Source organism: Saccostrea cucullata, unplaced genomic scaffold (assembly GCF_032062105.1).
Source record: "Saccostrea cucullata isolate Sc308-1 unplaced genomic scaffold, CSIRO_AGI_Scuc_v1 ctg734, whole genome shotgun sequence".
NCBI lineage: Eukaryota > Metazoa > Mollusca > Bivalvia > Ostreida > Ostreidae > Saccostrea > Saccostrea cuccullata.
The window spans coordinates 268,759-280,587 of record NW_026928122.1 but is presented as its reverse complement, the minus strand read 5'-3'; the positions used below and the strand labels follow the sequence as shown (position 1 = coordinate 280,587).

Genomic DNA, 11,829 nt, shown 5'->3' with positions numbered 1-11,829 from the left:
GATGAATTAAAATTGAACGAAGTACAGATTCTTTCGGATTCATGAAAGTAAATGAAAAGAAATACTGAATCTTTTATTCCAACACAGAAATATATAAAGTAAGAAGTTACGAAGTAAAAACCAGATAAACTAAGTTAGATACAATAATTGTCAAAATTATGTCCTACAGCCACAGTGAGGCGGTGATGCGACTGCCAAGAACCAGTCAGTTTCGTAGATTCTATAACAATTGAATGGCAATCCTTTGATTGACAGAGATTTCCCTCCATTTGCCGATACAATGGGCGGATGCGTTCGATCACCGCTCGCTGGTAACAAAAATTAATATAATCCAATACTCGTTGTATAAAGATTTCAAAACATTGCAATCTGACGTGTTAATCAGCAAATCATTGCATTGACCGTTTGGTGAAGTCATTCCAATGAAGTTGATATAACTTGAATTTTTTAAAATAAGAAACACCATTAATTTAAGAACGGTACGCGAGGTTTTAATTTGTATTTCGAAAATTAAGAAGAAAATGATGAATTTTGCTCACAACCCTACCTATGTAGCGGCTCTTGGAATGTCGGCTCCGCTAGGACTTCCGGCACATACTTTCCCGCCAACTTCCATTGGAACAGGTGCCCGGGACAGAATGTTACCCCAGAGGTCTCCGTTTGCCATTCAGGAGCTATTGGGACTAGGAAATGAGGAAAACGAAAGACTGAGGGTGTCCGAAGCCATTATAAATCCTTACCTGACTTCCTCGCTGGAAGCGTCCCGGGGGTCGGGATTGAAGGAAACAAGTACGCCACTTCCACCTTATTCTTCTTGGAGATCGTCGTTTTTGAGTGCACTCACGAGTACTGCTCATTCTGTTCTTAATCTCACGTCACCTGTCACAAAAAGTCACGAAATTAAACAAGGTGAGTGTTTTGAAAAAAAGATAAAGATAAAGATACTTTTAAAACATTAATTGCAATAAAGCTTTAATATATTCTATACATAATCTTTTGAAAAGAAAAAAAATGTTAGGAAACAGCTTTGCCTGGATATTATGTTCGATGTCTCATATTGTTCAAATTTGAATCGATATTATTTTACGCTTCTTGTGTATTAATTTGACAATTGGACACATTTATGCTTATTATATCAGGCTCTCTCTGTTTTTTTTTCCTTTTTTGATAAATACAGTATCACACAATTCCTTTTATTTTGAAATCAAATAAAACCTTCGCTGTGAATTGATTTCTAACACTGCTATTTTCACCGCAGTTAATTTATTTTTACTAAAAAATTTAAAACTGTAATATTTATTTAAGACTCAATAGTAACGCTCTTTAGACCATTTCACTTTATCATTGTAACAATAATCAAAACATAACTTCTGATACAATATAATTCAATCTAATTCAATTTTAACTGATTTTACAATAATATTATAACTTATTAGAAGAATTTTATTGTTTGAATCTCAAAATTCATAGGGGTATATAATAAAATAGTTAAAAATAAGACAAAAGTGAATTAGGAGCAATTTATGGGTCTGAATAGCTCTCTGACATTTTTCCTTGCTAATTCACTTTTGTGTAAATATCCGTGACCCCCCTCCTGCTAATCGTCGATGCTTTCTGTCAATTTCCCCAACTTAATGCATCAACAAACAAACAAAAGACGCCGGACAACACCAAAAATCAGCGTTTTTGCTACTTTTGAAAATATACAAATCAATGCCTAATTTCTTATCTATGACTCGACCTTAACTAATTAAGAAATATGAAAACTTTCTAATTATTTGACTTCTACATGACTTCTCCTACACATTTCAACACTTATATGTACTAATAAATATACCTTGTTCTATCAAATTCCCTACATCAATCGGATTTTTACTTTGTTAATTATTCACCTGTAAATTTCTTCCCCGCTATTGACAATCTCATCACTGTTTAATTTGTTAATATGGATAAATGCCAATGTAATATTGTTCTGGCTTCAAATATAGGCCCCTGAAGGGTCCTGGGGGAATTTTTTCCAGATATTTTATGTCGTATTCTTTGGAAATATTGGATATCTACGTGTGTTGGGTACCTGATTAAATAGTATATTTACCCTGAACTATACTCCCTGTATAACAGTGGGGCAATAATGATATTGAAGATCATCGTTATTAGCGGGTACTAATTACGAAGTATGAGGGCTTCATGATACACCACTTTAGGCGTTTTAATAGCTTAGAATGATCAAAACAATGACAGATTAAGAAAGAATAAAATCTCTGTGGAGTAACTAAGAAATTTTTCAAAATTAAAATATTATATCGATGATTTTTTTTTTTAATTTGAAGTAATGGAAGGTGAGTATATTGATAAGGAAAATGTTTTGTTTTAAAGATGCATATAATTTAAGACATATACCGGTAATTTTATGTAAAACAAGTAGAAAAAAAGCTTTGAACAAATTTATCGTTTTCTTAAAAAAAACCTTTTGTACAAGTAAATACATGATTACTGTGTAAAGAGAGCCTTTCACCAAACTGGTTTTTTTTTTTGTTATATAAAGTAAACATCATTAAATTGAAAGCGTCATATAAATTTCTAAGGCAAAATATAGAAACGATGATTCTTCATTTAAAATCAGTTTTTCGAGTTAAAGTTTACTTCTTTTAATTCTTCCGTTTTGTAGTTTAAAAGCAAGACAAGAAAATAATACATTTTTTACATTTATAATGATTGTCTTTTCGAAAGTAATGAGACATTTATGCATTTTGTCCAATTAAGAAATCTTGTTCACAGTTTAAAGAAAAATAAGATGTCCTATTGGTATCATTATGTGATTCCATCATATACAGTCGACTTTTGAACCATTTCAGTTTTTTTCTGTGGCATTGTCAGACAAATTTTAGCCAAATTTGACACAAAGCATCGATAAGGTTAAGAAATCCTAAACTTCGAACTCCCGCATATTAATCCGTTAACCCAAGAGCCTCAGGGGGGTCTATAACTTAAGAATTTGTTTCAATATTTCAAGTTTATTTTTCCACTCTAGGAATCTGAATGCATCGTGTTTAACACAGGGCCTTCTTCCTTAGTAAAGAAATTAATTTCATCCTAGAATCCAGTGCTAGACCCAGAAGTTAGGCTTAGGCAAAGTTAAATCTTATGATTAATATATAATGTTCTTTACTCCAATGCAACTAGAGACCAAACAAAATCATGGCATAATGAAGACCCCCATCAATTGCGAGTTTCATCTTGCACGGATCAAAAGTTCTTGCCTTAGGGTAGAGTTGTAATGATCTTACGGTTTGACAGCTTGTGATACTTTTGTTGTAACAAATTTGTCTCTTGCTATCTATAGAATAATAAAACTTTACAAAGTATCTTTTTAAGAAAGAAAATCGTATTCAATATTCAAAATTCATGAGAAATAAAGTTTCTGAAGTGGAAATTATATCGTTGTTACTAATAATCTAATATTAATTTTCCTTTTTCGTTTTACAATCCGTAACAACTGATTCATAATAAAGAACTAAAGATGATAAAAATATGTTTATAATGGTACTTGAAAACAAATGTTTTCTCATCAATAGATTTTTCGATGAAGAAAAACTTGAATTTTTATCAATAAAAAATTTAATGCTGACCTAAATTTAAATTTTCTTTTCCAGCTTTTCTCTCTTCGGAAGCTTCAGTTTTATGTCTTTAAGATTATAAAGTTGACCTCACCTCTCGTTCTTCTATATTGTCAGACATTTTAGTGAATGCGAAGGGTTGCTTGCTTGTCAAATGGTTTCAGCAATATTTCTCATTCTTGATTTATGGCTGAAAAAAAAATGCTTTAAATTTACCTGTAATCAAGGTTAATTTATTATTATTCATATACTAGTAATTGATTGCTTCTGTTTTGTAGCTTCTGAGCAGTCCAGTGGTGAAAAATTGGGTTATGAAAATACAGAACCTCATGTTGTTGGCAAGAAGAAGAAAAAGAAAAGGCGACACAGGTAGATACAGTTGTTAAATCAACCGAAATTTTATTCATCATTGAATTATATTAAAAACAGGAAATTCCTTATGAAATAAATAAATGAATTTTTAAAAAATGGACTTAGGTAATTTCATTTCTGACACCGTGGAGTCCATATCCTTCATATTCCTCAATCAAATAATACGACAAAGTCTTTTTAAAAAAGATACTGACATGCGTGAAAATAAAACATTGGATAGGGAAAAACTATCCTTTTAAGTCCTTGATCATTTTCAGAATTAGATAAAGGACAGTAGGTTTGCGTGAGGGAGTCTAGCCGATCACAGGAAAAACCGGCGATCACTCGCGCTTGTTCTTCGGAGACAGTATAATTAATATCGACAATTTTATTAGCATTTTCCGCATCGGCATACAATTTTACAGAAGAGTATTAGCCTATTAGGCATAAATTTTAATGTCATCGGGCAATTAATAAATTGCAGGGAGAATAGATCTATCGCCGAGATTAAACCAGTAAGCTGGTGACGGTATAGAAAAAAAAAATAACACGGACTTGGGAAGAAAACATTAAAAACGCAACATTAGTTCAACCATGGTGCAAGGAACGATGCAGACAAACAACGGCTAATTTGTCAATCTGACGACAATCGATAGCAGAATGTTCATAAATGGTCCCGCGGGACGGACCATGGTATTTTACCAAGCAGAAAACAGAATATGGTCATCTACCAGGATGAGATGACAAACACTTTTAATTGGCTTGTTCTGTACGATTAATCAGATCTGATGATACATTACTGTAAATTGAATCAAGACTGCACAATTTTATTATTAAACATTCATGATTTTCTTTTTGTTGTCATGAAATTCGAAATTCCCCAAGGCTACATTTTAGCAGCTAGGGAATATAGGTATTGAACTACAGAAATATCAATTTTTGTATTTGTAGGACAATATTTACAAGTTACCAACTCGAAGAATTGGAGAAAGCCTTCAAAGATGCGCATTATCCTGACGTGTATGCACGTGAGGTGCTGGCTTTGAAGACAAGTCTTCCAGAGGACCGAATTCAGGTAAATCTTCTTTAAATCTGTAAATGATAGAGATACAGATTAGTACATGTTTGTTTATATCTACAACGTTTGTTTACAATGATGTCATACACGTACTTGTTCTGACATGAGCGGTACAAAAAGATTCATAAATAAACTGCAGTAAAAAAAAGGAGAGCAAGTGATAAGTACATGGTATACAATGGTTGTCAATAGTAAGTTACAATAAATTCCCTTACTGAAATATACAACATTTTGAAGTAACTTTTCAGATAATATATTTTACATAAAACAAAGACCTGTGCTTTCATTTTAAGAATATATACTTGTAGACGTTGCATTTTCCTGGAAAAGAAATGGTATGGACATTTAAATTTTCTATATTTTTCCTGTCTTTATTTTATTATCATGGAGGAAACAATTTCTGGTCATCATTCATCATTAGTTGATCAGTAGCCGTATATACCTGAAGACGCCGATTCCTTATGTACGTGTCGTCATATCCAAGTGCGCTCATTCAAACCCACCAGGGGAATTGATCCATTTGTATAATCATAGATTAGCAGTATTCTCGAGTGATTGCTGCCTCAGTTATGTGATTTCAATTAATAGATTTGTTATATTTAATGCAATTTTATCTGTCGTGACCATTTTCAATTAAAAGCTAATTGCTTAGAACTGTAGAACGCGGGATCGTCTGCTCCGGGTTTTATTGGCGGGAAACCGGGCATCCGCATCTCTTCAAGTAACGGGATTTCTATGGTTTAGAGCAAAGAACAGAGATATCAGAATAAGGTCCGAATCACTGAAATCAGCTCCAGATCATAATGGCTTTATTTGGAGAATAAATCTAGTGTCATCAAATTTCGCACTTGCAGATTTTACACATTATTCTTTCACGGTCCATCTTGCCGGAATAGAAAAACTAATTGCAGAACTCCATTCTGTGGTCTGAGAATTATCCGGGAAAAAGAAATAAATTGCTAACCAACCTCTGTTTAACGGAATAACACTTTTAAAAGGATATTAGCTATGAATTCAGTCGTGTAAATAAACCAAATACAACAAATTGCGATTGTTAATAAAGAGGACTTTAATTGTGTATCTCGTTTTAGCATATGGACCCATCACCACAAAAATTTATGTGAGAGATTTGAAAAAAAAATGAGTACCTTATTTGAGAAGATTGCAGGATTTCCTATGTTTATTGAAATGGTTTAATAGGTGTTCATTTATCGTAATAAAAAGGGAACTGTTTCCATGAAATTAAATCATTGTCAATAAGAGAACATTTCATTTATCTCTTCAATAAAATGTCTGCATTTCTTTAATTATAATGAAATTTTAATCAAGTAAAAAATATATTAAAGTATCACTCTTTAGATGTATAATAGTGCACAATAATTTTGGCGTGTGCTTTACCTTGCTATATTACGTTCATTGAAGAAAAAGAACTTCGAAATTAAACTTACATATAGGATAAATTGATAATTTTTTCTTCTAAATTTTAGTATTGATTATTTGAATAATTCATGAAAAATAAAAATAATACTCACAGAATGGAACGGTGCTATTCAATCAAATGAATGTTTACTGAATGTTTCCTGAAAGGTATGAGAGGAAGATATAATTCCAGAGCTCTTCAAGTCAGCTTCCAGTAATCGTTCAGTTAACTGAATTTCATCCTATGATGTTAATTAAAGATTAATTTCTAAATGGATACAATTATGTTTAATTACTTACTAAATATATTCATTTTTTTTTAACAAAAAGGAGAAAATTATTATACTTAAATATAGAACTTCTTAAATGGGGGCTCCTTATTCTTTTATGTTTCTAAGCTCGGAAAAATCCTTTCTTCCGAAGAATAATTGGTTAAAGCACAGTTTCTTTTGAACTCTAATTACTCATTAAAAAGAATCTGTGTATATAGTCGTGCGGTCTGGGGTTTATTTGTGAAATATGGATTAATGGTTGGAGTTTAGAAATCGGGAACCCCGACCGAGGCGGCGAGGACTCCGTCAACGTGAGGTTTCCCGCAAAATCCGGAGAGTCACGTGCGTCGCATGCGCCGGGATACCAATTAATAAGTTTCTAATTCATAACGGAAAATTTAAAAGGCATTTTGTACGGAAGACACCAGCTAATGCAATTATGATAATAATTAGGTTGTCAGTTCGTCATTCTGTAGTAAAAGATGGATGACTCGGAGACACAAAACGTAGTTTTATTACATCCGAAAGAGTAACATTCTATTAAGTGCCCTTAAAAATACTTTCTACTAAAAACTGAATAAAGAATAAAGAGAGTGGGTGAAGAAATAAAGTTAAAAATGTTCAAAAGAATTCTTGTCATAGGAGATCGTCATTAAAAAAAGAGTTACTGCTCTTTATGCTATCAAAAGTGTAGAATGGAAGATGGCGGATTTAGACTAAACAACCAATTACTCTCTAACAGCGTATTTACGTGTACTATTTAATGGTCGTTAATTTAACAAGACGACTACGAATGATGACAAGAGGCGTAGGGGCCTTGACAGTAACCTACATAATAAGGTTTTAAACATATACTGGTATATATCTAAGACAAAACTAGGATAAATGAAATAGACTTAGGCTTAAGTCAAACCTTCAATCGCTAATTATAAAACGTTTATCAATTACTGAGAGTATAAAATTAGCCTTTACAGATAACAAAACTTTCATAAAACAATATTGAAAAAAAATATTTAAATATGAAACTCCTTGATTTCAACAATGATTTAGTCCAAAAGAAAGATTTTGACTTAAGATGTTTCATGATCCTGGGGCCTGGCTCCGGGATCATGAAACTGTCTTAAATTTAAGTCAGAATTTTGTCTTAATTTTAAAATTTAGACTTAGGCTAGCTAAGATCGCGTACTTAAGTGGATCACAAAACGATCTTAGCAAAAACTTAGTTAAGATTTGACTTAGCAAAAAACTTACCATAAAATCTTATTTGTCATAGTAACGAGGAGCCATTTGTATAGTCAGAGATAAATAAATGTCTCTTTATCATGTTAATGAAAATCAATACATTGTGTAGTGTGTATTGTACCACGTTTGAAGGGACATGGCGCCACACCACTTCGCACAAAACTTTTATCAACGACTGCGAAACTCTTCAAATGGTACAAAACTTTATCGTCTGCTTACATTGAAAACAGACTTAAGATCAATCTTAAAAACTTAAGATTGCCTATAAGCAGTCTTAAAATTTAAGACAAAATTCCAGTACGTCTTAGTTCTAAGTCAATTTTTTGTGATCCACTTTAAGATCAATCTTAAATTTTAAGTGCAAATTTTTGGAGTTAAGTCTGACTTAAGACTTAAGACAGTTTCATGATCCCGGAGCCTGGACTCGTGTGAACATGAATATATAATTTGATGAAGACTCCATATTTGCTAAATATAATCCTAGTTTATTGAGAGAACACAACATTTCCAAAAGTCTAGATGTATTAATGTGACACGATTACCCCCGCTAAAATTCAAGTTTTAAAGATAATGTTCAAGGTAGTGTAAAATACCCATGGGTAGACTGATTGATTGTATGTTATTTTAAGTCCCTCTCGAGAATTTTTTAATCATATGGAGACGCCATCACTTGCCGGTGGAGAGATCAAATTTTGTCTTATAGTCGGCACTTAGGGCCAATGAGCAGTGAGGGTTTTTATTCGTGCCAGCACCTACTGCGATACGGGACCTCGGTCTCCACGTCCCATAGTGAGATTCTAACCCGCGACGTAAGGATCAACTCCTTACTTCGCGACTCTAGAGCATGGATATGGAAAAAGACACAGCTAAAAAATATATGAGAAGTAATAAATTATTCAAAATTATTCAAATAACTAGTAAAGATGGACCAATCAACACAAAACTTAAATTGATCTGTAAGTCATCAATATGAAGACCAAAAATCACCTTGGTATATCTTACAGCACATGCAGAAAATTATCCAGAAATCTAACGAAGACGGAATGATGGATCAAAAGGGGTAACGCCAAAAGCATCTGATGAATGGTTGATGTACATGTAACTCCGCCCATTCTTTCTGTGAATTTTTCAGACCTGATAACTTAGCAAATATAAGTTTCGTGAATTCCCTTTATACCAATACTTTGTTATTTGATATCATGTTCCGTTTTTGTCAATTTTTAGAGATTGCGGTAAAGGGGCAACTCTAAAATGCTGTCTCTTCACATTTGTGTCAGGAGTAAAAAAAAAAAGGGGGTGTTACCTTGGGTATAGGGTCTGAATATGCAATTAAATATAAGATAACCTTCGCTCTATCCTGGAGACAAGCGTCTGAAATAAACTGTTTTGTTGGAGAATGTAATTGGTTAAGAATGTTTCAACATTTACTAATAACGGCTTAATCTGCTCTAGAGTCGCGAAGAGGGATTTGTTCCTTACGTCGCGGATTCGAATCCCACTATGGGACGTGGAGACCGGTCTTTCGGATAAGATCGTATAAACCGAGGTCCCGTATCGCAATAGGTGCTGGCACGAAAAAGATCCTTCACTGCTCAACGGCCCTAAGTGCCGAGCATTGGAAAAAAATTTGCAGCTCTCCATCGGCAAGTGGTGGCGTCTCCATATGAGTGAAAATATATCGAGAGGGACGTTAAACAACATACAATCAATCAATCAATAACGGCTTGATGTAATTGAGTAAAGAATAATATTTTTTTATTTATTGAATTAATTTTGATGGTTTTGGTCCCACCTTCCGGATTCTGAGGAAGGGTACTCAGGAAGGGACCATGAAATCCATAATTTGTATCCTTTACCATTTTTCTCTCCTTAATCAAAATTATGGTTCCTGAGGAGAGGCCAAAAATTTTGAGGCGCTACAACGAACAAAACACAGATAGCAATCATATGTGACCGAAAAATAAAAAAAATATATATATACATACATGTATTTTGTCGTTGTTATAGGTATGGTTCCAAAATCGTCGGGCAAAGTGGCGAAAAACGGAGAAGACGTGGGGACGAAGCAGCATTATGGCGGAGTATGGACTGTATGGTGCAATGGTTCGCCATTCTCTACCGCTTCCTGAAACCATCCTCAAAAGTGCTCAAGATGGCGTCGTGGACTCATGTGCGCCTTGGCTTTTAAGTATGTCCTGATACCTGCTGGTCTAAAATAAAATTTATATTTATTCTTTAAATGTTCATATGAAGTTTTGTTACTCAGAATTGTTACAAGGCATAATATCTTAATTTTGTGTCCGATCCTATTGCTTATTTAATAATTTAATTCTGTTTGTATTCTTGTCTCTCATTGGTTGATTTCCAAAAAGGAACGCATAACATTTTGTATAATCTGGTTTGGTATGGGGACACACCCCCTTGACAACCAGCTGAATCATCTGTATCCATCAATCCCCTCATTTCCAGTCCTTTGGATTCATGAAGAATTCCAGATTTAATGAATGTACCTTAAACTTCAAACAGTTGCTCGATCTTACCTCATGTAAACAAGCATCATGGCTGCTAGATCTATGTATCAGTTTTACCTCCCCTTGCTTCCCATCACTTCCGTTACTACGGTTGTATTATTGCGCCGTAAATTTGAACTAATAAAAACAACACAATTTTACATCCCCAGTTGTTTAATTATTTTAAAATTAAATTATAAGGAATGACTCTAATTCTTGGCCAGATTGTCGAGTATAATATAGTTTGGGTCATTTTTTTATAATCCGCTTCGCGGATTATAAAGCGTAAACTGACCCAAACCATATTATACTCGATAATTTGGCCAAGAATTAGAGTCATTCCTTAAATAAAATGTGTTAAACATAAGCTTACCAGTACAGCAATTCAATACATTCTCATTCTATGCGGACTTTTTCGTTTTTATAATATCAATTTCTGATACATTTGTTTCATATTAAATATAAATAAAATTTGTATTTTGCCATGTGCGAATAAAAAGCAATTTCATCCCTTTTTGCCACTATAGGTATGCACAAAAAGTCCATAGAAGCTGCAGAAAAATTAAAAAATGCCGATGAGACCCGTTCAGACACGTCATCTCCGGACATGCGTGACAGAGACGAACGACGATCGGAAAGCATCGCTACTCTACGTGCTCGAGCACAAGAGCACAACGCAAAAATTGGAACAGAACATTGTAACAAATCTGATTCGGACAGTGAGGACGGGAGTTCGAGTCCTTATCACAGCAGATTTGAGGAGCCTTGTTCTGAAACAGACAAAACACTTGGAAATGAAGAAATTGAAGTTGTTTGATCTATTATATAAAATCAATAATATACGTTGTAAATATATATACATGTATAAAATATGCTCTCAACTTAATGTATTGTAGTTATCATATATAAAATATAGAAATGTTTGGCAGATTGTGTTTAACAATCGATATCTTTATTGTTTATTTTTAAGACTTCTCACAAAATACATATTTACCAACAATTTACAGGAATAAATGGATGAAATACTAGTAATTGAGAAAAACTTAGATGGTTTTTTTTTTCTTGGTAAAAAAAATCAATTTTATTTAATGAGGATAAACTCATTAAAACAGAAAGGTTTTTGAATTTTCATGGTATTTTTAGTGTACTGTAATGCTAAAATAAATGTTTACCTATAAATACATAAATACTCTCATCAGATTTAGAATGCAGTAAAACGTTTTGTAGCAAATTGCAAGATTCATGTTTATTGTCTATTTATTTACTAATTGAATAAAATCATTAAAAAGATTTACATATCCACTCCCACCCCCACCCTCCATCTCATCCGTAGAAACTAT

The 11,829-nt window shown here is 33.2% G+C and overlaps 1 protein-coding gene across 1 annotated transcript; it reads left to right on the top strand.

The window, feature by feature from the left end:
* Positions 1–369: 369 nt before the first annotated feature.
* Positions 370–11,338, top strand: LOC134276499 (visual system homeobox 2-like). Its single transcript, XM_062758749.1, has 5 exons — positions 370–909; positions 3,896–3,986; positions 4,920–5,043; positions 9,987–10,167; positions 11,017–11,338. Exons 1-5 carry the CDS (start codon positions 522–524, stop codon positions 11,304–11,306), a joined length of 1,074 nt encoding a protein of 357 aa, XP_062614733.1. The 5' UTR covers positions 370–521; the 3' UTR covers positions 11,307–11,338.
* Positions 11,339–11,829: the final 491 nt, after the last annotated feature.

Excerpts from the sequence above, each read along its gene's own strand:
- LOC134276499 (XM_062758749.1), top strand. The coding sequence starts at position 522 with ATGATGAATTTTGCTCACAACCCTACCTATGTAGCGGCTCTTGGAATG. Across the intron at positions 910-3,895 it reads AAGTCACGAAATTAAACAAG|CTTCTGAGCAGTCCAGTGGT; the intron begins GTGAGTGTTTTG and ends TCTGTTTTGTAG. Across the intron at positions 3,987-4,919 it reads AAAAAGAAAAGGCGACACAG|GACAATATTTACAAGTTACC; the intron begins GTAGATACAGTT and ends TTGTATTTGTAG.